General features: G+C 37.2%; 1 protein-coding gene across 1 annotated transcript in view; it reads right to left on the minus strand.

Moving 5' to 3' along the window:
- The window catches only part of LOC125676436 (uncharacterized), an 83,525-nt gene that overhangs the window by 10,706 nt on the left and 44,839 nt on the right, over nt 1-27,980 (minus strand). Inside the window, exons 15-21 of the mRNA XM_056160932.1 lie at nt 22,562-22,672; nt 22,322-22,413; nt 21,761-21,896; nt 16,856-17,031; nt 12,428-12,509; nt 7,188-8,789; nt 4,457-4,470 (exon numbers count right to left, since the gene is read on the minus strand). Of these exons, the coding sequence (XP_056016907.1) occupies nt 4,457-4,470; nt 7,188-8,789; nt 12,428-12,509; nt 16,856-17,031; nt 21,761-21,896; nt 22,322-22,413; nt 22,562-22,672 (2,213 nt within the window). The remainder of the gene's footprint in view (nt 1-4,456; nt 4,471-7,187; nt 8,790-12,427; nt 12,510-16,855; nt 17,032-21,760; nt 21,897-22,321; nt 22,414-22,561; nt 22,673-27,980) is intronic.

The raw sequence follows: 27,980 nt of genomic DNA on the forward strand, positions 1-27,980 counted from the left end.
CAGAGAGTTTCAGAGACTCGATTCGGCCTTATCCAAACGTCGATCCCCATATGTTTTCGTACGTGTCCGAGGTACCTGGAGAAGATGCAGAGGTTCGGATCGTAGTGATTGTGTTGGATTGTAAACTGTAAGGATATTCTTTATGTAGACTGGAGATAGGTTGTTGAGAGATTTGAAAGTATGAAAAAGGGTCTTATAATGAATTCTGTATTCAACTGGGAGCCAGTGAAGATCTATTAGAACAGGAGTAATATGGTCGGATTTTCTTTTTGGAAGTAAAAATAGTAAAAATGACTACATAGGAGACAAGCCCTATAAATTTTGTAAAATTCAGGACCGGGGAGGGGGGGGGGGGGTGGGGGCAGGGCAGACCCCCTGCCTCATACAGTTCCTGGATCCGCCCCTGATAAACCATCATTATTTGTATCTTATATACGTTACTATAATTAGTCTGCACGAAAAGGGCGCAGAAAATCAGTTAATTAATTAATCGGGTGTAGGATGTACATGTATTATCAGATTCGAAGTGACGTCAGAGATACCTTACCGTCAAATAGCGATCTAAAATGATAATAGAAAATACACCTGGATAATTATTGAGAAATTGAGACATTTTAAAATGTATAAAGGTAATAATAAAAGTAAAAAAAAAAAAAAAAAAAAAAAAAAACCCCTAAAAAAACAGAATCAGCATAGGGTTGAATTATATCAATATTTATGACACAGCAACAAAGTCCGAATTGTTTACGGAAAATCACACATCTGTCAATTATGATTGAACAGAGTAAACAATATATGTAATTGATTGATTTCACAATGATAAGAAGTCATAAACCTTCTCAGATATTGGTGGTGTTTACCATAATTGGATATCCATAAAAATATCCGGTATGGATGGAATTCTACTGTAGAGCATATTTTCATTAGGGGTAATTTGGTTAGAATAGAGGGAAATATCACAATATATAGTAATATTTGCACGGGGTAATCCTACTATATAAGCATGTTTTGGGGGGAAGAGATTGCTTTATACTAGTAGCCAGTTTCCGGGCGAATGGTTAGGGGAAAAGACTACTATACAACACCGGTACCGTGCATAGTTCTGTCTAAAAAATGAACCGAATCGAACTGTTCAACTGTTGTAGGCACGCTTCAGGGTCTCTATGTTGTAGCACGCTTCAGGGTCTCTTTGTTGTAGCACGCTTCAGAGTCTCTTTGTTGTAGCACACTTCAGAGTCTCTTTGTTGTAGCACGCTTCAGGGTCTCTTTGTTGTAGCACGCTTCAGGGTCTCTGTTGTAGCACGTTTCAGAGTCTCTGTTGTAGCACGCTTCAGAGTCTCTTTGTTGTAGTACGCTTCAGGGTCTCTTTGTTGTAGCACGCTTCAGTCTCTTTGTTGTAGCACGCTTCAGAGTCTCTTTGTTGTAGCACGCTTCAGGGTCTCTTTGTTGTAGCACACTTCAGGGCCTCTTTGTTGTAGGCACGCTTCAGGGTCTCTCTGTTGTAGCACGCTTCAGAGTCTCTGTTGTAGCACGCTTCAGGGTCTCTCTGTTGTAGAATGCTTCAGAGTCTCTCTGTTGTAGCACGATTCAGAGTCTCTGTTGTAGCACGCTTCAGGGTCTCTCTGTTGTAGCACGCTTCAGGGTCTCTTTGTTGTAGCATGCTTCAGATTCTCTGTTGTAGCATGCTTCAGATTTTCTGTTGTAGCACGCTTCAGGGTCTCTCTGTTGTAGCACGCTTCAAAGTCTCTCTGTTGTAGCACGCTTCAGGGTCTCTCTGTTGTAGCACGCTTCAGGGTCTCTTTGTTGTAGCACGCTTCAGAGTCTCTTTGTTGTAGCACGCTTCAGGGTCTCTTTGTTGTAGCACACTTCAGGGCCTCTTTGTTGTAGGCACGCTTCAGGGTCTCTCTGTTGTAGCACGCTTCAGAGTCTCTGTTGTAGCACGCTTCAGGGTCTCTCTGTTGTAGAATGCTTCAGAGTCTCTCTGTTGTAGCACGCTTCAGAGTCTCTGTTGTAGCACGCTTCAGGGTCTCTCTGTTGTAGCACGCTTCAGGGTCTCTCTGTTGTAGCACGCTTCAGATTCTCTGTTGTAGCACGCTTCAGGGTCTCTCTGTTGTAGCACGCTTCAAAGTCTCTCTGTTGTAGCACGCTTCAGGGTCTCTCTGTTGTAGCACGCTTCAGGGTCTCTTTGTTGTAGCACGCTTCAGAGTCTCTGTTGTAGCACGCTTGAGGGCCTCTTTGTTGTAGCACGCTTCAGAGTCTCTCTGTTGTAGCACGCTTCAGAGTCTCTTTGTTGTAGCACGCTTCAGGATATCTTTGTTGTAGCACGCTTCAGGGTCTCTTTAATGCGTGGGCATACAGTACAGGGAATACAGTGATAAGGGAATAATGAAATAACATTTTATTGTAATTTATTGAAAATCTACCTACCGATTGTCTGAAAACCCAGTCGAAATTGTCATTAAGTAAAATATCCGATGTTGTTCTTTTGCGACGTAGGGAAGGTTGGCTATTTTGAATAAAACAATCATCGGTTGTTTCAAATCCACATTCAACTGTGAATAATAAAAATAATAAATGATTACATGCATGGTTACAGAATGTTCAATTTGATATTTGTTTCTGTCCGAATCAAGCAAAAATTGAATCATATATAGTTAATTCATCAGGCATGCATTTTCTTCTTACATAGGATAATCCAAAGCAAGATTTGTTGCTGTCTTGCTGTATCTTTGAAATACAACGTACCATTTTGAGATATTCTATTTTTAGTGACAGTGTCCATGTTTATTTGTTCATACAGAAAAAAAAACCAACTTCACAAAATGTTATACATTCAAATTAGAACCCAAACCCCCCCCCCCCCCCCCCCCCCCCCCCCCCCCCAGGATGAGTAGCATTTTGAAAGTGGTCTAAAATATTATTCTATGTATAGAGATACCAGTAATACATATATATGTAAAACCAATATACATCAAATGTAATATGTTGACGGTGCCACCGTTAGGGTGAGCGCAGCTATATATAGGTACATGTATATCAAAGAGAATCCAGACCCCCCCCCCCCCCCCCCCCTCCCGAGGGTCACCATTGTCACCACATGCAATACTTCCCGATCTGTTTTTGGGAATGACACTTAGTATTCACAAGGAAAGACAAATGAATTTATTTTCTACCAAGCTCGGGGATGGGGTGGGGTGAGGGTGGGATTTCCCTTCCCTCTACATACGCACCTAACATCGCCTCTACCAACGGAATAAAAAAATGTTTAATTGAAAAAAGCAAACCCCTGTAATGGAAATCGCACAACAGAATAAAAATACCTCCGTAAATCCTGGTGATGTCCTTAACATGTAATAATCTCCATGTAGCATTCACGCATTCCTCATACAGCAATGGTCAATATCAAAATTTAATTGTACAGAATCCAAAGCTTTAATCCACTGATTAGATATTTCAGAAATCGCATATTGTAAAGAAATGTAGATTCAAGTTTGTTATTAGACACCCCCACCTATTTATCGTGATTCATTCAAAAGCCTAAGATTAATCAAGCTGATCAGGATCATTTGAAGTCAAGCTTACAGTTACATCAGTTCAGAAACATCAATACAATTTTGAGTAAAGCGGTACGCTGGATTCTCCATGTATGTCGTCATTGAGGCAAAAAGGTAATAAAAAAGTAATTGCCTTTTAAGTTGCTGGTTTTGTTTATACACACACAAAGTAAACTCATGCAATACATATAATTTATAAAGTTTACATGAATTAGAAAAAAAGAAAGAAGTAAGACATTCAGAATTTGCCTTCTAGTATAAAAATTTAATCAAATTATCAAATCGTGCTGCCAAAAATGCAGAATTCCAGAATATTTCCACTTAAAATAAGCATATCTAATCTGTATAAACTAACAATTTCCTGCTCTCAGTAGGTATAATTTTGTGTCCTTTAAAAAAAAGTTCCGGTGTCTCCATACCTACCCCCCTCTTTGTGCTTCGCGCCTCACTGTTCAAAGCCCTCGGCTTCTCATTTTCGCCTACACAAATAAATGGAGCACGCTACGCCACTTACCCCCAAGACGAAAGGGGGGGGGGGTCTCACCAAGGTTTACACCACTGGATCGGGTATACCAAGGAATTGAAATTAGAAACTTGACGTGAGTGGTTGCTGCCCTTACATTCAGAAAAATCAGGGGTATTATTTTCTGTTGCACAAAATACATTGTAACTGCTCATTAAGATCCGCCACTAAGTTCGTCTTGTCCCAGCTCGGATGAGACCGCAAAAACCGAGGCCTCATGTCACAACAGGTGTGGAACGATAAAGATCCCTCTCTGCTCAAAGGCCATAAGCGCCGAGCATAGGCCTAAATTTTACAGCTCTTCACCGGCAATGGTGACGTCTCCACATACTACGTAGTGTAAACGAGTGTAGGCAAGCCACTTGCGACGATTTCTTACCGTTAACACTTCTACTGTAAAAAAAAAAAAAAAAAAAAAAAAAAAAAAAAAAAAAAGGAGGGGGGCATGTAAATAACAGAAATAAACGTCAGTAAAAGCAGTAAAAGGGGGATGGGCCATTCCTGACTGTCAAATACAGGAAATATACAAATGTCCAATGAAATTATAATAATCTTCAATTTTGTCAGGCACGGGTAATCTACATTTCAAAATACTCTGCATTATTTTATAATGAAAATAAGTTCATAACCATTACAAATATATACTTATTGAGTTTATGAAGTCCTATATGTAAATGAGCATGTTAGATAAAAGTTATGTAATATCACTTTTAAAATGATAATGATTTCGTAATGTATTTATCATGTTGACACTGGAACGACGTTTTCCTTGTTCATGTTTCAAAATGACCGCTAAAGTTACTAGGAGGGCATTACATGTTTGTAGGTATCCTCTGGCATTTGGATTGGTCTGCCGTGGCTGTAAGATTTAAAAAAAATTCCTCGACTTCATGAAAATCTATGTCCATTAGTCAATCAATCGGTGACCTTCCATGAATTTTTTTGGTGGAAAGAAAATCATTCGGAGGTCATTGCGTACTCGTAGCGGAATAATCCGAGGATTGCCGATTGAGAACAAACTGGTCACTTTTTAGCTGTTGTAACTAATGGACGCTTCTTTGTTGACTTCATCAGTGTAATAAATTTACCATATAATATGCGTAACCATGGCGTCGGTGACCTAGTGGTTAGGCCGTCAGACTCTCGACCGAAAGGTCGTGGGTTCGAGTTCAGCAGGGCTGACATTGTGTCCTTGGAAAAGGCACTTTACATGAATTTCCTCACTCCACCCAAGTGTAAAAGGGATACCTGGCTATAGACAGTGAAAGATATTGTTAGAATGTTAGTGCTCTAGCGCTTGTAATGGCAGCTTGCACTGTATGCTTCCTAGGAGGCTGAGAAAGTTCTAGATTGATATAAGGTCTGCCGGGGTAATAATGTACATTGATTATTGTAAAGCGCTTTGAGCAGCATACGCTGGAAAAGGCGCTATATAAAATCAATCATTATTATTATTATTATTAACCACACCGCTCTCTTTAGATAATTGTCCGATCAACTCAAGTCTCAGATTTCAACACATCCACTTTACCCCGAATTTCCTCATCAAGTTTGGGAATCGATTAAGTTTATTAACACAGAATTTGCAAGCGTAGCCACTGCTATTAATGTGGATTTCATCTAATTGATACTTATAAACTTTACTTGCTCCTGTAAACAGGGATCTGTAGCCTTTTCCCCCCTTCCCGTTATTACTTGTAAACAGCTACTGCACATTTTACGGTTGTGGGGACAGCCAATAAAATATCAGAAATCTGTTATTGTGACTGTGATTGGTCAAAAAAAAAATTATTGTGTCATTTCATAAATATTCATGAAAATCGAGGGTTTTGAGGTAGGGTAGGTACTACCGGACCCAGTAAATCGTGGCTAGCGACGGTGACGATAAAAATGGTTGTTCGAAGTTATGAATTGAACCTAAGTATTTAAGCTCCACCCCATTCCAGAAAACGAAAACTAGGCGAAAATTCATTATGATTTATATGACTCCCTCCCCCCCACATACAATTTAAGATTTTGAAAATCATCCAACGTCTACATATTTATTTTTTATATTTTTGTTTGTTGTTGCATATGAAATCCAGAAAAGTGTTCATGTTCATTCGTCTTGTATATAATCGACAGTGTACTACGTCATAGGTCTGTGTGTTTTGTGTACTTTCATGTGTGTAGTTTGATGTAGTTTAATTAAATGGAGTTAATACGTGCTTTGGTATTTTTCATCTATTTTTCACTGAATGTATTGTGGCCCCCACAACATATAACACTTGTTATGTGTGTTTCACACTCTCGTGCGATCTGTTACGAACCCCACGATTGACCATTCGTAGCTGGTCGCGGAAGTTTTATGGAATTTCAGCACAGGCACTTGTTTCATACATGGGCCACCCCCTCCTTACTAATACCACAAGGTAACTAGATTTCGGATACCTCTCGTTTCAGGTCTCATTTTGCGATTAGTTCGCTTTTGTGATATAAGTCGCTTTAATAGACATTTTTCTTGCTGGTGTATCGTTTTCAGCGCCTTAAACGAAGCCCCATGGCTGTAAATGTAAGCCATGATTTAAATACATCTGTCCAAAATTTATTTTTCAATATTTTCAAGAATATTGTAATGTATTCAATTGCACAGTTTATTTTGCCCCAGTCCAACTTTGGAATAAAATGTTCCATCTCTCTATTTGAGAACATATCTTATCCAAAATAATTTCATAGATGCTATAAATGCCATTAGGTTTACCATTTTTAATCCCCCATCTTCATATTTTTTTAACAATTACCTCCTTTTTGACCCTATGTGTTTTATTATTCCATATAAAACAAGAAAAATATCTTTTCTAATTCCTTAAGGTAAAGTTCAGAAGGATTTGGGATTGACATTGAAATATGATTTAGTAATTATGGTAAAACCAATGTCTTAATAACTGTAATTTTGTCAGTATCTAATACTTTCCTACGGAATAGTTATATGACAATTACGTCACCTAAACTCTGTACAAATCATACATCTTTGCCCTTTTCTCTCTCCTTTGTCTCTCTAAGCATACATTTTTATACTCATATATGTATATGTAGGACAATGAATTCCCCATCATCACACAGGAGCATACCTGTTGTTGGAATCGCAATCGTCGTTGTACCAGTGGATGTTGTTGTTGATGACGTAGTAGTGGTTGCACTGGTAGTGGTTGTTGTGAGGGTGGTTAATGATGGAGTTGTAGTGGTTGTCATTGGAGTTGTAGTGGTGGACGCTGGTGTTGTAGTGGTTGTTGCTGGAATAGTAGTGGTGGTAGCTGGAATTGTAGTGGTGGTCGTTATTGGAGTTGTAGTGGTGGTCGCTGGGGTTGTATTAGTAGTTGATGGAATGGTAGTAGTGGTTGTGGGATTTACAGTGGTAGTTGTCATTGGAGTTGTGGGAGATGTGGTGGTGGTCGTTATTGGAGTTGTAGTGGTAGTCGGCGGGATGGTACTGGTAGTTGTAGGATTTGGAGTGGAAGTTGTCATTGGAGTTGTAGTTGTGGGAGATGTGGTGGTGGTTGTCATTGGAGTTGTAGTGGTGGTCGCCGGGGTTGTACTAGTAGTTGATGGAATGGTAGTAGTGGTTGTAGGATTTGTACTGGTAGTTGTCATTGGGGTTGTAGTTGTGGGAGATGTGGTGGTGGTTGTCATTGGAGTTGTAGTGGTGGTCGCCGGGGTTGTACTAGTAGTTGATGGAATGGTAGTAGTGGTTGTAGGATTTGTACTGGTAGTTGTCATTGGGGTTGTAGTTGTGGGAGATGTGGTGGTGGTTGTCAGTGGAGTTATAGTGGTGGTCGCTGGGGTTGTACTAGTAGTTGATGGAATGGTAGTAGTGGTTGTGGGATTTACAGTGGTAGTTGTCATTGGAGTTGTGGGAGATGTGGTGGTGGTCGTTATTGGAGTTGTAGTGGTAGTCGGCGGGGTGGTACTGGTAGTTGTAGGATTTATAGTGGATGTTGTCATTGGAGTTGTAGTGGTGGTCGCCGGGGTTGTACTAGTAGTTGATGGAATGGTAGTAGTGGTTGTGGGATTTACAGTGGTAGTTGTCATTGGAGTTGTAGTTGTGGGAGATGTGGTGGTGGTCGTTATTGGAGTTGTAGTGGTAGCCGGCGGGATGGTACTGGTAGTTGTAGGATTTGTAGTGGATGTTGTCATTGGAGTTGTAGTTGTGGGAGATGTGGAGGTGGTTGTCAGTGGAGTTGTAGTGGTGGTCGCCGGGGTTGTACTAGTAGTTGATGGAATGGTAGTAGTGGTTGTGGGATTTGTAGTAGATGTTTTCATTGGAGTTGTAGTTGTGGGAGATGTGGTGGTGGTTGTCAGTGGAGTTGTAGTGGTGGTCGCCGGGGTTGTACTAGTAGTTGATGGAATGGTAGTAGTGGTTGTGGGATTTGTAGTGGTAGTTGTCATTGGAGTTGTAGTTGTGGGAGATGTGGTGGTGGTTGTTATTAGAGTTGTAGTGGTGGTTGCTGGGGCTGTAGTAGTTGTTGTTGGAGTTGTAGTGGTGGTAGTTGGAATGGTAGTGGTGGTTGAAATTGAAGTTGTGGTGGTTGGAGTTGTAGTGGTGGTCGCTGGGGTTGTAGTGGTTGTTGGAGTTGTAGTCGTGGTAGTTGGAATGGTAGTGGTGGTGGTGGTTGGAATTGAAGTTGTGGTGGTTGGAGTTGTAGTGGTGGTGGTTGAAGATGAGGTTGTTGCTCCTGTAAGGGAATTAAAGAATGTAAATAGTTTGATGATTTTGAACTTAATATAACATTTTCGGAATATTTAAATCTCCTAAACGAGATTAAGAGATTTATTGCTTTTGCTCAGTTATTCTTCTTCTTCCGCTACACCGTCATAAACAACATCATCTTTTTATTTCTCGCACGTAAAAATGTCCGCGGCTGTTCGTAACTGGTTGATGAAAGTATTTTATACTTTAGGGATATGATGTATCTAGTTTTGAAGGAATGTTTCTGTTTTAAGATTGAAGGGGGTTGGTATATTTGTCGGTGGAGTCTAACACTCACAGAGGTAAAAAACTATATTTCAATACACTTAACTTGAGAAATGCCGCAGATATTCTTAAATGTTTTAAAAATGATAAGATGTTGGTGGCAACTACGCATTTGTATCAAGGTCAACTAACTCCAGAGTCCTTGTCCTCTGATCTTGATCATTTAAACTGAAATAAAACCACACCTTTGATTGATAAAGACATGGCATTTTCTACAATGATGATCGGAGATTGAAGGGGGGTTTGGTACCTTTTGTCAGTGGAGTCTAACATAAAACTCAATGGGAAAAATTTCCTATTTCAACACACGTAATTTGAGAAATGTCGCAGATAGTTTTAAAAATGATAAGAGCTTGGTGACAACTACATATTTGTATCAAGATTAACTAACTCTAGTGTCCTTGACCTCTGACCTTGATTATTTAAACTGAAATAAAATCATACCCTAGATTGATAGAGACATGGCATTTTCTACAACAATGATTGGATAATGAGACCTATAAATGGCTATAAAGGTCCAGTGACCTGTATGATAAATACTAGTCTTACTTCCAAACCTGAACTGATAGGAATAGAATCTTCAACAATGATGATTCGATGATGAGACCTACAAACTAGTATCAGTGACTTTAATCATAAAAAAAAATCATATATCTACATAACTTGTTGTGATAGTCATGGGATTTTCAACGATGATGCATGGATGTGAAGCCTACGAACTAGTATCAAAGGCAAGCGACTCCAGTGAACATGAGCAAATAATCTTTTCCATAAAACATCTTCAATGTATGTTGATGCATATTCACACTACTTTTAAGTGTTTCTTTACTAAATTTTATCAAATTGTAAAAAGTGTATGGAGATGAGCTATGTTTTTTCTCCGGCAGTGGTGACGTCTTCATAGGAGTGAAATATTCTCGAGAGGGACGTGAAACAATATTCAATCAATCAATCCAACATGCATCTGCTTTTATTAATGGAGTCGGCGCATTGCTGCTTATGTCTGTTGTCAGGTCATAAACTAGGTCGGGGATTGATTATATTTTCAGGACATGTCCCTAAGTATAATAATGATTATAAATTATTCTCTGTCACACCAATGAAGGTAATGCTACTTGATTTCTTTAAAAGATTTCGACCTCATGTAATCCATTTACAAACTATCTGTATGCAATTGTCTGCAACCGAGTTTTGTAACGCACGGCAAAGTGTGTTTGTACTGTAAATACATCTATGAGTATTATTCGGAAATTAAACAACAAAAATTAGACTAACAGTCTTGTGTAATTTCTCCTTACATGTTATCATAAATGCTTTTGATCTCTTCCTGTCTGACCTTTAAATCTCAAATAAATATGATTTACACTTAGTTTTATTATTGTCAGGATGTTACAATTTTTATCTCAGTGTAAATAATCCAGAGCTATAGAATGCTAACTCATGGCAGCACTAGCATCTTTCGATATTTGTAAAATTGTCCACTGGGTATCACGTTAACACTCAACTGTTCTCTGGAAGGTCTGTCAGAAAGGTAACTAAATTAGCGATATATCAAACTCCAGAGAGAGCCGGAATTAGATCAACTTTTTTGGTATATCTTAAATGTATTTTCTTAATTTGTTTTTTTTTTTACTGTTTAGATTTTTACAACTAAATTTTTGTACAGATATTTGGGTTCATTATTATGAGCCAAAGAATAAATCTCGGAGTCGCCAGTGGGCAGGGCCTTGGTCCCCGAGGCCAAAGAAGTTCAAGACGCAACCATCTGCTGGCAAGGTGATGACCACAGTATTTTGGGACGCAAAAGGCGTTATTATGTTGGACGTTTTACCCAAGAGAAGTATAATAACTGGAGTTTACTATGCAAACTTGCTAGACCAGATGAGAACCGTAATCCGTGAAAAACGCCGAGGTAAACTCTCTAAAGGTAAACGTTTTGCTGCAACAGGACAACGCAAGAGTCCACACTTGCAAAGTTGCAATGGATGCTGTAGAGCGAAACGGGTAAGAATTAATACCACACCCTGCCTATTCGTCTGACCTAGCTCCTAGTAGTCTCGTGCAACCAGACACTCGGCTGTCTCCATAAATCTCCGACGAGCAGAGAGTCTGGTAAAGACACGCGATAATAACTGTTACCGCTAGGGAGCGCTAATTTAGTTTCCGTTTGATTCTCTCTGACATAAACAGTCAATTCCGAAATTTGATGCTAATTTGTCGATCCTTCATTAGTGATACTATTGGGGAAAATCATTGCTACATGTACAATAAAAAGAAATTACGCTCTTTGTCAGCTGGAAATTGTACTTTCACTTTTGCCTCCTAAAGTAATTTTGATAAAACGGTTTTACCATTTTCCGTCGGAAGAACAGCAAATAAATCCTTTCCTCTTACAAAATTTTTTATAAACACTCTAGTTGTAAATCTTTAAGCTTAAACGGCAAATTCAATCTATTACAAATTTCTACGGTAGTCGTTATTTTGAAGGTGTGTTGAATCAACCAATCAAATTAAATACCGAAATTTTGGTAAGCCTCGTTCTGACGTTACAAACGTTATCATGTATCTTTACCAGACTCTCTGCTCTTCGGATATTTACGGAAAAAGCAGAGCGTCTGGTTGCACGAGACTAAGCTCCTAGCGACTTCTCTCTATTCCCAAACTTGAAAAAGGATATCCATGGACGTCATTTCCGGTTTGACAAAGATGTCGTGACGGCAGTTGAGGACTTTTTCAGTTCTGGGCTAATGGCACTTGAACAAAGTTGGTCTAAGTGCATCACACTAGAGGGCAATTGCATCGAAAAAGAAGAGGTGGATCTCAACCGGAAATAAGTTAGGCTGGCTACTTATTGACTCGCCCTCGTATAAAGTCTCTAACTGTCAAACTTCAGAAAAGAGATAATGACATTTTTACTGCAAGCAAGTTCATTGAGAAACACTTGGACAGAATCAATGTGTTAAAAATTTCTTCATGATAACTACCGGGTACTCTTTCAATTCTTTATTAGCTTCTATAGGACAAGGGGGCATAAATTCTAAATTTCAGGACTCCTGCATTCCCGTAGCCTTAAGGACAGGACAAAAAGCTGTAAGAAAAACTAAATGCATAGTCATGTATAGTAGGAAGGCCTCTACCAAAATTGTAAATTTCATGATGCCCAGGGTAGAGGTTGTGACTCCATGGTGGGGCCAAACTTGGTATATAATGTTTATGTGTAAAACATTTAAATAGCATCTTCTTTATGACATGTATGGCCAAACTATAGAATTCTACCACCAATTCCAGTCTGCTATCCACATCATAAAATGATAAATAAAGTCATTCGAAACATCTTACCACAAATAGTGTTAAGGAGGTCAATCGTGTCGATTGCAATGTCACCTGCCCATGAATCTCCCCGAACTCCCTCGAACATAATCTACAGAAAATGAGAAAATAAGAAAGTAAACATTCCGCCCTGTATTTCTGGGTGGTATTAAAGTAGCTTACTTGATAAACGAGTGCCTTATAGTTTACAATAATAGTATTTTAAGGGTAGACACCAAAGTCATTAGGTGTGAGCATAAGATTACAGTATTTCCTATTGACATTTGCGGCCTAGGGATATTGACATAAACAAGGAATCACTGTCTAGTTTGTTGGGTATGTAAGGTTATTAGTTACCCCCCCCCCCCCCCCCCCCCCCCACACACACATTCACAACATACTAGATAATGATTCTTTATATATCAATTTTTAGATATAAATATAAAATCGACATATCTAAAAACAAACCCTAACAAAAGTTGAAATCCACGTTAATTCACATAGTCCTCGTCCACTGACCTTTCATTTAGCATGAACTGAGAAATTTACATCTACATGCAAGTTTTTGTTGTTTATTTTATAGTTTATTCATTTTTCAATTTGCCCTTACAATATTCAAGACACTTGGGCGCATGTCTTGATAACAAGCAAACATAGATATATAATTGCATTCACAATATGTTGCTAATTTGTTTAAACATATTATTGAAATCTATATGTAGCCTTCTGTATACATGAGAATACATCTTCAAAGAAGCTTTAACATAAATATATATATTTTCGGTACTTTCTTCAATTTCTTTGATACTACAGTACATCTTGTATTTGTAAATAGCAGTTGCTATAGTAGAAATTATATTATTCAAAATGACAATTCTGTGGTTATTTTCAAAATAAAATCCAATAAGAATGTGTTTCCATTTGATGTCAAATTTGGCAACCTTTGATGTTATTTCCCATATCAAGTATTCATTGTCTTCAACGTTTTCTTTACATAATTCATACATGTTTCATTCGGTTTCCTTTATTTTCTTGAGAAAAGATTTATTACATAGAAGATTATTGAGAAGTTTAAAATTAAATTCTGCTACTTTTTACATACGATTTAATTTTTGTAACTGAGACTCCACGATGATTTATTAATAATGTGGAATCATCATTGTTCGGGGGGGGGGGGGGGGGGGGGGGGGGTGTTCGTGGATTTCGTGGGTCACTCTTACACACGAATTTACGTGTCCTCGATTTTTTTTTAACCAAGTAGAGTTATCTTTCCTAGTGACATCCTATCGCTTACCCACGAAATTACGTCCCCACGAACCAGCAAAATTTTGCTTACCCACGAACATTGGCCCCCCACGAATTAAAATGATTTCACAGTATTCTATATCATATATAATATAATTCTACTATAGTACGATTTATACATGGTGGTATGGAATTTCTTTTGAACAAAAATGGTATACATCTTTTCCGATGAAATATCAGTTATTTCAAGTGGTTTTTTAAATGATATAATCTAAAAAATGAGTTTCATACGCAAGTTTTGATAGGGTAAATCTTGAAAAATTTAAATTTCTTAGCTTTCTAAAAATATTACTCATGATTTCGTATTCACATGAAATATTCATTTTTCTCTTAAAATTATCGTAAAACCATTCAATAGGTTTAATACCATTTTCACCAACAATATCAACCACATATCTTAAACTACTTTGAATCCAATTTTTAAAAAATCACATTTTCCTTTGTATTGAAAAAGTTTGTTACACCACAATGGCTGACATAGAACTTCATACAATTTCATATCATTGATGTCCTGGTATCTTTTGCATGAATTCAAAAATATGAATAATTCAGTATAGAACGTGTTAAAATTGCTAATTAGTTCAAAATCATTCAAAACTGTAGCGTTTATTTTTAATATATAGTCGATATTAATATTTCTTTCAATACAATTTTTTTTCCAAAAAACCCTTTAAAGCGGCATTGGAGGAATATATCTTCTCCACGCATGCTGTTTTTAATGACTTTATTTTGGATTCAATATTAACTAGATTGATACCACCTTTAGATATTTTCCCGGTCATCGTATTTCTTTTCTTGTCATTTTTGTTCCAAATAAAATGAAAAATGTTTTTCTTCAGAAGTTTGATTGTTTGATCTTTTGGATAATCGAGTATAAAAGCCGTATATGTAAATTTTGATATAGCAAGAGTATTGATTAGACACACCTTTCCAAAAATAGTCAATTTTCTTTTTTCCACGATTCAAAAAGCTTTTCTGCATCATCTACCTTTTTGGTCCAGTTATTCTTATAGCATATATCTTTTTCATGCCCAATATGTATACCTAATACCCTTACACATGTGTCATTCACAGTAATATCATTTATATCTGCATATTGACTCTTCAGAGGTCCTAATAAAATGCACTGTTTTTGAAAGGTTTAATTTCATACCAGAGAACTTGCTAAAAGTATTGAATTCACTAATCGCTGATTTTACAGAAGTAATATCTTTCAAAGGTAATGTACAATCGTCAGCATGTTGTAATGTTTTTAATACACAGTTCATACCCATACCTTCCTTTTCAAAACCATGTATTTCGTCGTCATGACGTAATCTAATTGACAATACTTCAGCAAAAGACATAAAAAATATCGCCAAGATCGGACAACCTTGACGGATGCCTCGCATCATTGTACACATTATTATTATTTTTAAGTCTAAATGCAGGATTTTTTAATATAATTTGAATCCATTTCATAAATTCTTGACCTCAAGTGTTTTTTTTTTTTTTATCATAAATGTCCATTCTACAGAATCAAACGCCCTTTGGAAATCTATTAAAAGTAAAATTGCCTCTTCATTATCATTTTCACAAATTAAAAAATATCAACAATAAGTCTAGCATTCATACCAATATATCGACCTTTTATGTAGGCAGACTGATCCTTTGATTTAACATGATCCAATATTTTTTGTTATCTTGCTAATACAAAGGCTACAATTTTAAAATCTGTATTGGTGATGATGATTGGCCCATAATTATTCAGGTGCCTTTTATCACCTTTTTATATGATAGTGAAATGACAGATACATGTAAACTTTGTGAATGCGTAAACAATTTTTTTCATATGAGCATTTCATGCAAGAATAAAAATGACTCTTTAGCTCATTCCAAAATTTCTTATAAAACTCTGATGGTATGCCATCTAAACCAGAAGATTTGTTCTCCTTCATATCAAATAAGGCATCCGTACATTCATCAAGAGCTGGAAATCGGTTTAACATATTCTTGTCATCATCGCTTAAAACATTTTCAAAATTTGTATTTTGTAATATTCATTCAATTCACAATTTTTGTTTTCTTCTTGATTTGCATACAAAAAAAAAAAATCACACACGGTTTTTAAATTGTCGGACAGGCGTTAAGGTCGAATACGAAGGACATGCAGACACGTCTGTATGCTTGATGTTTTGATCACGGAGTAAGAAAACACACAAATTCGTTAATATTATCTACAATTTATCTCCATCAACGTAATCTTACGTATTACCCTCTGTAGCAGGAAACATCACATTTACTTCCTGGTATAATTCTCGTGAGAGTTTAATCACCCTCTGCAGCAGGAAACATCACATTTACTTCCTGGTGTAAATCTCGTGAGAGTTTATTCACCCTCTGCAGCAGGAAACATCACATTTACTTCCTGGTGTAAATCTCGTGAGAGTTTATTCACCCTCTGCAGCAGGAAACATCACATTTACTTCCTGGTGTAAATCTCGTGAGAGTTTATTCACCCGCTGCAGCAGCAAACACCACATTTACTTCCTGGTGTTATTCTCGTACCTGAGAGTTTATTCACCTTCTGCAGCAGGAAACATCACATTTACTTCCTGATGTAATTCTCATGAGAGTTTATTCACCCTCTAGCCAACTGGGTTACAAAGTGATAGATGAAAAATACATGATGGCTTTCTTGTGATTTGGGGAGGAGGTAAGACAAGGAGACAGTGGGCGCTAAATCTGTTTATGTTTTCCGAGACGGAATATTACTATAGATTTCTCCGAGACGGAATATTACTATAGATTTCTCCGAGACGGAATATTACTATAGATTTCTCCGAGACGGAATATTACTATAGATATAGTTTTCAAGACAAGATATATTATATTCATCTTACAACGCAATTTCAAGTGAAATAAGACTGTGAGCTGAAAAAATCTCATAGCCAGGGAAAAAACGTATGATGCTAAATTGGGATATCGACCGGATACTTTACTTTATTGGATTACCTTTACTGGGTTAGTAGAAATTATTTACAGGATGAATCACTGTTGGTTCCCTGCACGAGACCAGTTTTTAACCGAGAGATGCAACAGTACAATGACAATTTTAATCATAATTATCATACATATCTATAATAGCTTAACAGTGCTAAAGCCTTAGAGTACCTCTAAGTTTGCGATTGCAGGAATATCAATTTCAGTGTAATGCCAGGTATTTCCCTGGTCTCCAGATTTGGAAAATGCTAATGTCTTTGGTGTATTTGTTCCTTGATAATATACATTTAGTGTTCCTACTGTTGATCCATACATGTGGAAATAGAATTTAAGGCATCTCAAGATAGCTGAAATCATAAAAAAAATTATACATCATTAACGAGCAGAAATTAAAGAATATTCTTGACAAAGATATTTTTCACATATCGTACCTGGTAAAATTTAATATTTTGCATGTAAATAGTTGAAAGTTTTATTATCAACATGTCTAGTAGTACTCAATGCATTAAGCATAATAAATCTCTTACTGATGAAATTATGTACCCCAATCTAAAATCATATATCTAATGTCTATTGAAAATCCACGCTCTTGGTATCAGCGAAACCAGTATTGCATTTATTAGCTACACTATACAATAATTGATATTTTTTGGTCAATACAATGTCTTAGCTACCTGAAAGGTACTTCAAAGGTAGCTACACCATCATATTGGCCGACAGAATGCCAATGGTTGTTTTATTATATCATGATTGAATACTTCAAAACATTGAAACCTGCTACTAAAGCCTACAAACGATAAAACCTGCTAATAAAGCCTACAAACGATAAACCCTGCTTATAAAGCCTACAAACGATAAAACCTACTACTAAAGCCTACAAACGATAAAACCTGCTACTAAAGCCTACAAACAATAAAACCTGCTAATAAAGCCTACAAACGATAAAACCTGCTACTAAAGCCTACAAACAATAAACCCTGCTACTAAAGCCTACAAACGATAAAACCTGCTACTAAAGCCTACAAACGATAAAACCTGCTAATAAAGGCTACAAACGATAAAACCTGCTACTAAAGCCTACAAACGACAAAACCTGCTTATAAAGCCTACAAACAATAAACCTTGCTACTAAAGCCTGCAAACGATAAAACCTGCTACTAAAGCCTACAAACGATAAACCCTGCTACTAAAGCCTACAAACGATAAAACCTGCTTATAAAGCCTACAAACAATAAACCCTGCTACTAAAGCCTACAAACAATAAAACCTGCAAACGATAAAACCTGCTACTAAAGCCTACAAACGATAAAACCTGCTACTACAGCCTACAAACGATAAAACCTGCTACTAAAGCCTACAAACGACAAAACCTGCTTATAAAGCCTACAAACAATAAACCTTGCTACTAAAGCCTGCAAACGATAAAACCTGCTACTAAAGCCTACAAACGATAAACCCTGCTACTAAAGCCTACAAACGATAAAACTTGCTTATAAAGCCTACAAACAATAAACCCTGCTACTAAAGCCTACAAACGATAAACCCTGCTACTAAAGCCTACAAACGATAAAACCTGCTTATAAAGCCTACAAACAATAAACCCTGCTACTAAAGCCTACAAACAATAAAACCTGCAAACGATAAAACCTGCTACTAAAGCCTACAAATGATAAAACCTGCTACTACAGCCTACAAACGATAAAACCTGCTACTAAAGCCTACAAACGATAAAACCTGCTACTAAAGCCTACAAACGATAAAACCTGCTACTAAAGCCTACAAACGATAAAACCTGCTTATAAAGCCTACAAACGATAAAACCTGCTACTAAAGACTACAAACGATAAAACCTGCTTATAAAGCCTACAAACAATAAACCCTGCTTATAAAGCCTACAAACGATAAAACCTGCTACTAAAGCCTACAAACGATAAAACCTGCTTATAAAGCCTACAAATGATAAAACCTGCTACTAAAGCCTACAAACCATAAAACCTGCTTCTAAAGCCTACAAACGATAAAACCTGCTACTAAAGCCTACAAACCATAAAACCTGTTAATAAAGCCTACAAACGATAAACCCTGCTACTAAAGCCTACAAACCATAAAACCTGCTAATAAAGCCTACAAACGATAAAACCTGCTACTACAGCCTACAAACGATAAAACCTGCTACTAAAGCCTACAAACGATAAAACCTGCTAATAAAGCCTACAAACGATAAACCCTGCTTATAAAGCCTACAAACGATAAACCCTACTACTAAAGCCTACAAACGATAAAACCTGCTACTAAAGCCTACAAACGATAAAACCTGCTACTAAAGCCTACAAACAATAAACCCTGCTACTAAAGCCTACAAACGATAAAACCTGCTACTAAAGCCTACAAACGATAAAACCTGCTACTAAAGCCTACAAACGATAAAACCTGCTAATAAAGGCTACAAACGATAAAACCTGCTACTAAAGCCTACAAACGACAAAACCTGCTTATAAAGCCTACAAACGATAAAACCTGCTAATAAAGCCTACAAACGATAAACCCTGCTTATAAAGCCTACAAACGATAAACCCTACTACTAAAGCCTACAAACGATAAAACCTGCTACTAAAGCCTACAAACGATAAAACCTGCTACTAAAGCCTACAAACAATAAACCCTGCTACTAAAGCCTACAAACGATAAAACCTGCTACTAAAGCCTACAAACGATAAAACCTGCTAATAAAGGCTACAAACGATAAAACCTGCTACTAAAGCCTACAAACGACAAAACCTGCTTATAAAGCCTACAAACAATAAACCCTGCTACTAAAGCCTGCAAACGATAAAACCTGCTACTAAAGCCTATAAACGATAAACCCTGCTACTAAAACCTACAAACGATAAAACCTGCTTATAAGGCCTACAAACAATAAACCCTGCTACTAAAGCCTACAAACGATAAAACCTGCTACTAAAGACTACAAACGATAAAACCTGCTTATAAAGCCTACAAACGATAAAACCTGCTACTAAAGCCTACAAACAATAAACCCTGCTACTAAAGCCTACAAACGATAAAACCTGCTACTAAAGCCTACAAACGATAAAACCTGCTAATAAAGCCTACAAACGATAAAACCTGCTACTAAAGCCTACAAACGATAAACTCCGCTATTAAAGCCTACAAACGATAAAACCTGCTACTAAAGCCTACAAACAATAAACCCTGCTTATAAAGCCTACAAACGATAAAACCTGCTACTAAAGCCTACAAACGATAAAACCTGTTACTAAAGCCTACAAACGATAAACCCTGCTACTAAAGCCTACAAACCATAAAACCTGCTACTAAAGCCTACAAACGATAAAACCTGCTACTACAACCTACAAACGATAAACCCTGCTACTAAAGCCTACAAACCATAAAACCTGCTAATAAAGCCTACAAACGATAAAACCTGCTTATAAAGCCTACAAACAATAAACCCTGCTTATAAAGCCTACAAACGATAAAACCTGCTACTAAAGCCTACAAACGATAAAACCTGCTACTAAAACCTACAAACGATAAAACCTGCTACTAAAGCCTACAAACAATAAAACTTGCTAATAAAGCCTACAAACGATAAAACCTGCTACTAAAGCCTACAAACGATAAAACCTGCTACTAAAGCCTACAAACAATAAACCCTGCTTATAAAGCCTACAAACGATAAAACCTGCTACTAAAGCCTACAAACCATAAAACCTGCTACTAAAGCCTACAAACAATAAAACTTGCTAATAAAGCCTACAAACGATAAAACCTGCTACTAAAGCCTACAAACGATAAAACCTGCTACTAAAGCCTACAAACGATAAAACCTGTTAATAAAGCCTACAAATGATAAACCCTGCTACTAAAGCCTACAAACGATAAAACCTGCTACTAAAGCCTACAAACGATAAAACCTGCTACTACAGTCTACAAACGATAAAACCTGCTACTAAAGCCTACAAACCATAAAACCTGCTAATAAAGCCTACAAACAATAAAACCTGCTTATAAAGCCTACAAACAATAAACCCTGCTTATAAAGCCTACAAACGATAAAACCTGCTACTAAAGCCTACAAACGATAAAACCTGCTACTAAAACCTACAAACGATAAAACCTGCTACTAAAGCCTACAAACGATAAAACTTGCTAATAAAGCCTACAAACGATAAAACCTGCTACTAAAGCCTACAAACGATAAAACCTGCTACTAAAACCTACAAACGATAAAACCTGCTACTAAAGCCTACAAACGATAAAACCTGCTACTAAAGCCTACAAACAATAAACCCTGCTACTAAAGCCTACAAACGATAAAACCTGCTACTAAAGCCTACAAACGATAAAACCTGCTACTAAAGCCTACAAACAATAAAACCTGCTACTAAAGCCTACAAACGATAAAACCTGCTACTAAAGCCTACAAACGATAACCTAGTCGGCCATATATGTGCACAGCTGGACTGCACCACCTAGTCGAAAGTGATTTTTTTGTATATCAAATGCCTTAAAAATTTACCAAACGATACGTGATTAGATCGGACTTTACGCCGTATGACTGAGCAATTGTCACTCCAGTTGGTGATATAAGTCAGCCCCCCCCCCCCTTTTTTTAACCAAAAATGTTTAGAAACGTGAATTTTCATCGACTAATCAAATATTGTCAGTTGTCTTAATTTTGAGATTACCGATTTATTGTTGGCTAAAAGGCACATGCAGGAAAATTTTACGTTTCATTTTCTCAAGTTTTATTGATCTCAGTCGGTTGAAAAGCACGGAATTATTTGATTAAACAAAATTCATTCTAGCAAAAACGACTTGTTCAACATGTTTGGGTCTTTACAGATAACGTATCATTCATTTTATCATACGGAATGCAATGAGTAGATGTTTCAAAATATCTTGAGAGAAAAGTAAAACAAAGAGAAGTGTGTAGAAGATAAGCGTCATTAACAATTTCATTATTTTGTATTTAGTCTAATATGACTTATTGCTACAAATTTTTAATGAAATATGATTAATAATGATGATGTTTTTTAATATCACACGTACCTATTAAGAAATCAATAATAGATGTACTCATGACAGCTGTTTCTCCTGCTGATCGCGGTGATGACGCTTCTATATACATGTAATACAGTCCGGATTGGGCTTCTTGTGGTCCCGTAGAACCGGACGCTGTCGGTCCCTAAAATACAAGTTGTTATAATAAAAGTGTATGTCATCTTGCTCAACACAAATTTTCAATATGACGATTTAAGGACAGGAGAAATTTAGAGAGATGGAAAAATTTAATCATTTGTTTTCGTGTTATGAAAATAAATTAAAATTTTTTGTTGATGTACAGATGAACCACATGTGTCTACGAAACAATATTTGATGCTTAATTAATGTCAAGTAATTAATGCAGTAGGATGTATATACATTAAAGCAAAGCTTATAACTACAGTGTACATTATCTGTATTCTCACGACTGCAGACTTCAATAAGCATTTCAAAAGATAAAGAGGTCCTTCGACGTGAATTTCCCTGAACAACAATTAAAAATCAGACTTGGTCGGACAAAAAACTTCGTTAAATTCACAAAGTAGTACTGTGAAGATTAGTACTTACAGAGGCGACGCTCCACTCAAACTGATCTGACTGTACATTTTGTACAAAAGTCACACCGGGATCATCGAATGTTGCATGAAGACTTACGGACCCTAAAGAATCCATATTCATTACAGAATTTGACATCACTTACCGAGAGCTTTGATAAAACCGAAATAACAGCAAATTCTTTATTAATGAGTATATAAGTACTCTGTATACTTGTGATAGTTTTTAAAAAATATTTGAATACATAATTACCATCAGCTATTTCGTTACAGTTGGTACCGCTAAATCCATTACTACACTGGCAGGAGTACGACGCACCGTTATTCACACATTTACCGAATTTGCAGGGGGAGTCGATACAAGCTAAAACGAAACACAGATTTCTGCAAACTGTTAACTTTATTACAGGTATTTTACCATGTCGAAAAACTCCATAGCATCAAATATGTATGTTTTACGTGACTTATCAATATTACAACATAATAATGCTGATGATGGACGGACATGGGCAACACCAAAAACACGCAAAATAGCGACCAATAGACAGTGTAGAGTTATACCATTAGTCAAGGGCAACACCATAAACACGCAAAATAGCGACCAATAAACAGTGTAGAGTTATACCATTAGTCAAGGGCAACACCAAAAACACGCAAAATAGCGACCAATAGAGAGTGTAGAGTTATACCATTAGTCAAGGGCAACACCAAAAACACGCAAAATAGCGACCAATAGACAGTGTAGAGTTATACCATTAGTCAAGGGCAACACCAAAAACACGCAAAATAGCGACCAATACACAGTGTAGAGTTATACCATTAGTCAAGGGCAACACCAAAACACACACAAAATAAGCGACCAATAGACAGTGTAGAGTTATACCATTAGTTAAGGGCAAAACCAAAAACACAAAAAATAGCGACCAATAGACAGTGTAGAGTTATACCATCAGTCAAGGGCAACACCAAAAACACGCAAAATAGCGACCAATAGACCCTACAGTGTAGAGTTATACCATTAGTCAAGGGCAACACCAAAAACACGCAAAATAGCGACCAATAGACAGTGTAGAGTTGTACCATTAGTTTCTAACATGAAAGATGAAGATAACCAAAAGTGATCAATCTCATAATTCCATAAGGAATACAAAATAAAGAGTTGGGCAAACATGGATATACCAGAAGTGGGATCAGGTGCCTAGGAGGAGTAAGCATCCCCTGTCGACCGGTTACACCCGCCATATCTAATAGTTTTCTTTCATACAGAATTAACTCTTTATTTTATCATGATCTTACTTTAAAATCCTTCACATTTTCCAAACTTCGCCAGAAATCTACTAGAAGGGTCAATTGCAAGTACCTACTGTTCAACACATTGATTATATAGCCTCACATATACATTTATAGATATTTTTCGATTGACAACATACTTCCCTTTAACCACCATATTGGAGGTCAACTTGCTCAAACTACCAATTTCAACTGACCACTGAAATGTATAGATAATTGTTTTCCATCATATACATATATCAGAACTTCCACTGATGAAACATTTTCATATAGTAATGATTTGTACCAAACATTCTTGTTTAACAAGTTTAAATGATTACTCAAAGAAGAAAATTCATCCCCTGGATTTCCAACATGGCGGCAAAAGGGAAATAACTTTTGATACAATGGCGTTATACGAAAACTATCTACAACCAGATACTTAATATACCAACATTACCTCGTACTATCATTGTTAGGGTTGTACATGTAACTGATCGTCTACTGACTGGTCATTTGAGGTGATACAAGTCTGTAGATGATCCATACCATTTAACTAGCAAACATAATCATACTAAACTCCGCTTTACGTTTAACAAGTCAACGGTTTGCTATTTTTGTGGTTGACATGGCATAGTATCCCAATATCTATTGGTGTGTAATACGGAATAAACTATTGATCAAAACAAAATGTCAAAATACACATTGGCGGTTTTCTTTGAAGTTTAACACTGTTTAAGGTGTCACTATGACATTATTACCAAAGATGAATTCCATGTTAAGGACAAGTTTAGCCACAAAACGTTTTCAGACACATTGGCGGCAGTGACGCTAACGACCAGTCGCATTGACTCAGTGGTTAAAAAATTCGCCTCATGACCGCCTCATGGGTTCGAGGCCCGTTCGTACCTCTGTCGCTTTAATCTTAGGACGAAAAATACCAGGCATTTAGACGTGAGTACCGGTCACAATAGACTAGTAATTTGGACTCTCACTTCGTAATCAGGGGACCCAAGTTCGATTCTCACCCAAACGTTGCGTCACACCTGAGACGTATAACACAGTTGGTGGTTGTTCCTTCGCTGAGTGCCCGGTATCAGACGTGAGAGACACGGGACTTTCGGACGTTAAATACGTAGGTCCCACGTCACTGTTGGCGATGGCATGATAAAGAAACCTCACTTTTAGGCCCTGCACACCATGCATATATTTGATGTACATCACCTAACGGAAAGATAAAATAACAGACGTATGGGCTACATTGCTCACCTGAGTCACAATGGACCAGCTAGCTTTTTTTCATCGGGAAATTTTAAAAAGTTGATCCCTTCTTTATACCCATGAAACATTTTGACCAACAATTATGACACCACCTTAGCTCCACATGTATGGCTGAGGCGGCTGTGACCGGTCGATAGGGAATGCTTACTCCTCCTAGCACCTGATCCCACCTCTGGTGTGTCCAGGGGTCCGTGTTTGCCCAACTCTCTGTTCTGTATTGCTTTTAGAAGTTAAGAGATTGATCATTGTTCGTTATCTTCACCTTTCATGGTCATGGCTTAACCGTATTTGAATCCACACGACATAGGGGTGCATCTATAACAATATCACGGGTACATCTATAACAATATCAGGGGTACATCTATAACAATATCACGGGTACATCTATAACAAAATCACTGGTACATCTATAACAATATCACGGGTACATCTATAACAAAATCACTGGTACATCTATAACAATATCACGGGTGCATCTATAACAATATCACGGGTACATCTATAACAAAATCACGGGTACATCTATAACAATATCACGGGTGCATCTATAACAATATCACGGGTGCATCTATAACAATATCACGGGTACATCTATAACAATATCACAGGTGCATCTATAACAATATCACGGGTACATCTATAACAATATCACGGGTGCATCTATAACAATATCACTAGCATGGTCTTGCTGTTGTGTTCTGGAGATTTTTCAAAAGATTTTTGTTTATATTTATGTACTATGTAAAATTTAATCCCCGATTCTAGCCCCGTTCTTAAACCCAATGTCCATCATTTCAGAAACAAGTGGTAAAAACTGAGTCCACACACGTTTAAATTTTCATTTGGTCCGGCGACTCTTAAAAAGAATGTTTCAAAATTCCCAATATTCATATAAATCGTTGAATCATTTTAGCCCCACCCTAGCCTCAGGGGCCATGGTTTTATCAAATATGAATCTGTACTACATTATTTTTTGCCCCATATCAGTCTTTAATTCAAAATACAATGTACATTAATATTTCGGGGTAAAGTCCCCCTTATAATCTTTACCTAGGGTGCCAGGGACCCCCTGGATTAGATGTATATAGCCATAGGCACACATACACACATCTATAAATTTATACATATATAAACACATAAACATATATATATATATATATATATATATACCATTCCATCAAGCACAAAAATATTCTGTACTACAATCTGTACTACATTAGGATGTCTGCACATTAATAGTCTAAACATGGTTCTAAATATTTTTTCTAAAAGATCCTTTCCCATGTAAAATATTGATCCCTATTAACTTACCTCCCAGGAACATTGTTCAAACAAACTTGAATCTGCACTATCTGAGGATGCTTGCATATTCATATGAACTAAATCCTGGCTCTTTTATACTTGAGAATAAAATTTGAAAAGATTTTCTCCAATATACTGGTATGTCAAACTTTGATAATCTATTGAGGACCTATCACCCCCGATCATGATTTGAAGGGACTTGAATTCCTGAGGATGATTATTTCGTTGCAATTCATTGCGAGAGGGGATATAGGGAGGAGACCGTTCGTGTGTGGGCGAGTGTGTGCGTAACACTGCTATTGTAGACACTCTACAGGCCGCATTTTTCTCGTCACCTGTAGCTTTGTCATCAAGAGAGGAAGAATCCTGTTTATTTGGTGAGGGAGGGGGGGGGGGAGAGATCAAATTTAAATCACTACAGGACTTCATATAAAAAGGTTGTACACACTCTACGGACCACATTTTTTGCTCGATTAATTTAATACTTTACATGTGGTTTTGCTTCCAAAGAGGAAGAATCTTATTGATTTTGGGTTCAAAGGTCATGGTCACTACGGGAATTTATAGATAAAAAGCTTTATAGACTCATTACGAGGAGACATACCCGCTGCTGTTGCATATTGATATGACAAACTATGACTGCTGTTCTTGAGTTGAAGTTCCCATATATATTACCATGTAAAAATCTTAACCCTATAGTAACACCGCCCTACCCTTAAGGACCACGATTTGAATAAACTGGAATCTGCATTACCCGAGAATGCTTGTCTATCACCATGACTAATCATAGCCTAGCGGTTCATCAATATAATTGAAATTAGATGTTAGATCCGCTCACATACTCGCTATGCAAACACTTAATCATATCTCATAGAGGATCACGTCAGAGATCAAATTTGCAACAGCCAATCAAATTTCAAATTTCCCGCTTCATATCGATAGGGAATTATCCCATAATTCCATGCACTGTTTACGTAAGGAAGATAAAAATGGCGGTGCCCACGATCGTGACTTGTTTATCGTGTATTTTTATTTAAATTTAAACTATGGGGGATCTTTAACCCCCAAGAATATATAATTCAACTTCGATACACAAGAGCTCGTTCTGTGTATGGTCAGTTTTCAAATCGAGGCAGGCTACTGACAAACAAGTTGATGGTGCAGGGGTTTCACCAATCTCGTTTAAAGTCAGCATTTCGCAAATTATGTGGTCGTTATAACGATCAAGTTTACCAATGCATCCTTTCATTGGGTCAAATGCTGTCTGACGTGTTTCATACCGATTGTTAGGCCGTTCTTGGCACACTGATTTTGACTACGGATAACTCCGTTTACCTGATCAAGATATAGGGCTCACGGCGGGTGTCACCGGTCGACAGGGGGTGATAACTCCTCATAGGCACCTGACTCCACCTCTGGTGTGCCCAGGGGTCCGTGTTTGCCCAACTCTCTATTTTGTATTGCTTATAGGAGTTACGAGATTGATTTACTGTTCGTTATCTTCACCTTTCACTAAGAATACATTCATCTTTTCCTGTTCATTTTTCAAAATCTCGAGATCAAATATCTTTTAAACAGTTTTAATCACTTTCATTTCTTCATCAGTCGCCATATTTAATAATTAACCAAATACAGTATATAATGAGGATTCTCATTGGATGCCGATGACACTTCCGCCTTCGTATCGGTTGGTTAATCTGACGTGACTCTCTATTGGATGTTGTTAAATGTTTGTATAGCGAGTATGTGAGCGGATCTAACATCTAATTTGGTGGTTCATGAGAATTTTTAAAGCAAGTTTTCCTATATATTCCCATGTA

Source organism: Ostrea edulis, chromosome 3, assembly GCF_947568905.1.
Source record: "Ostrea edulis chromosome 3, xbOstEdul1.1, whole genome shotgun sequence".
In the NCBI taxonomy this organism is placed as follows: domain Eukaryota; kingdom Metazoa; phylum Mollusca; class Bivalvia; order Ostreida; family Ostreidae; genus Ostrea; species Ostrea edulis.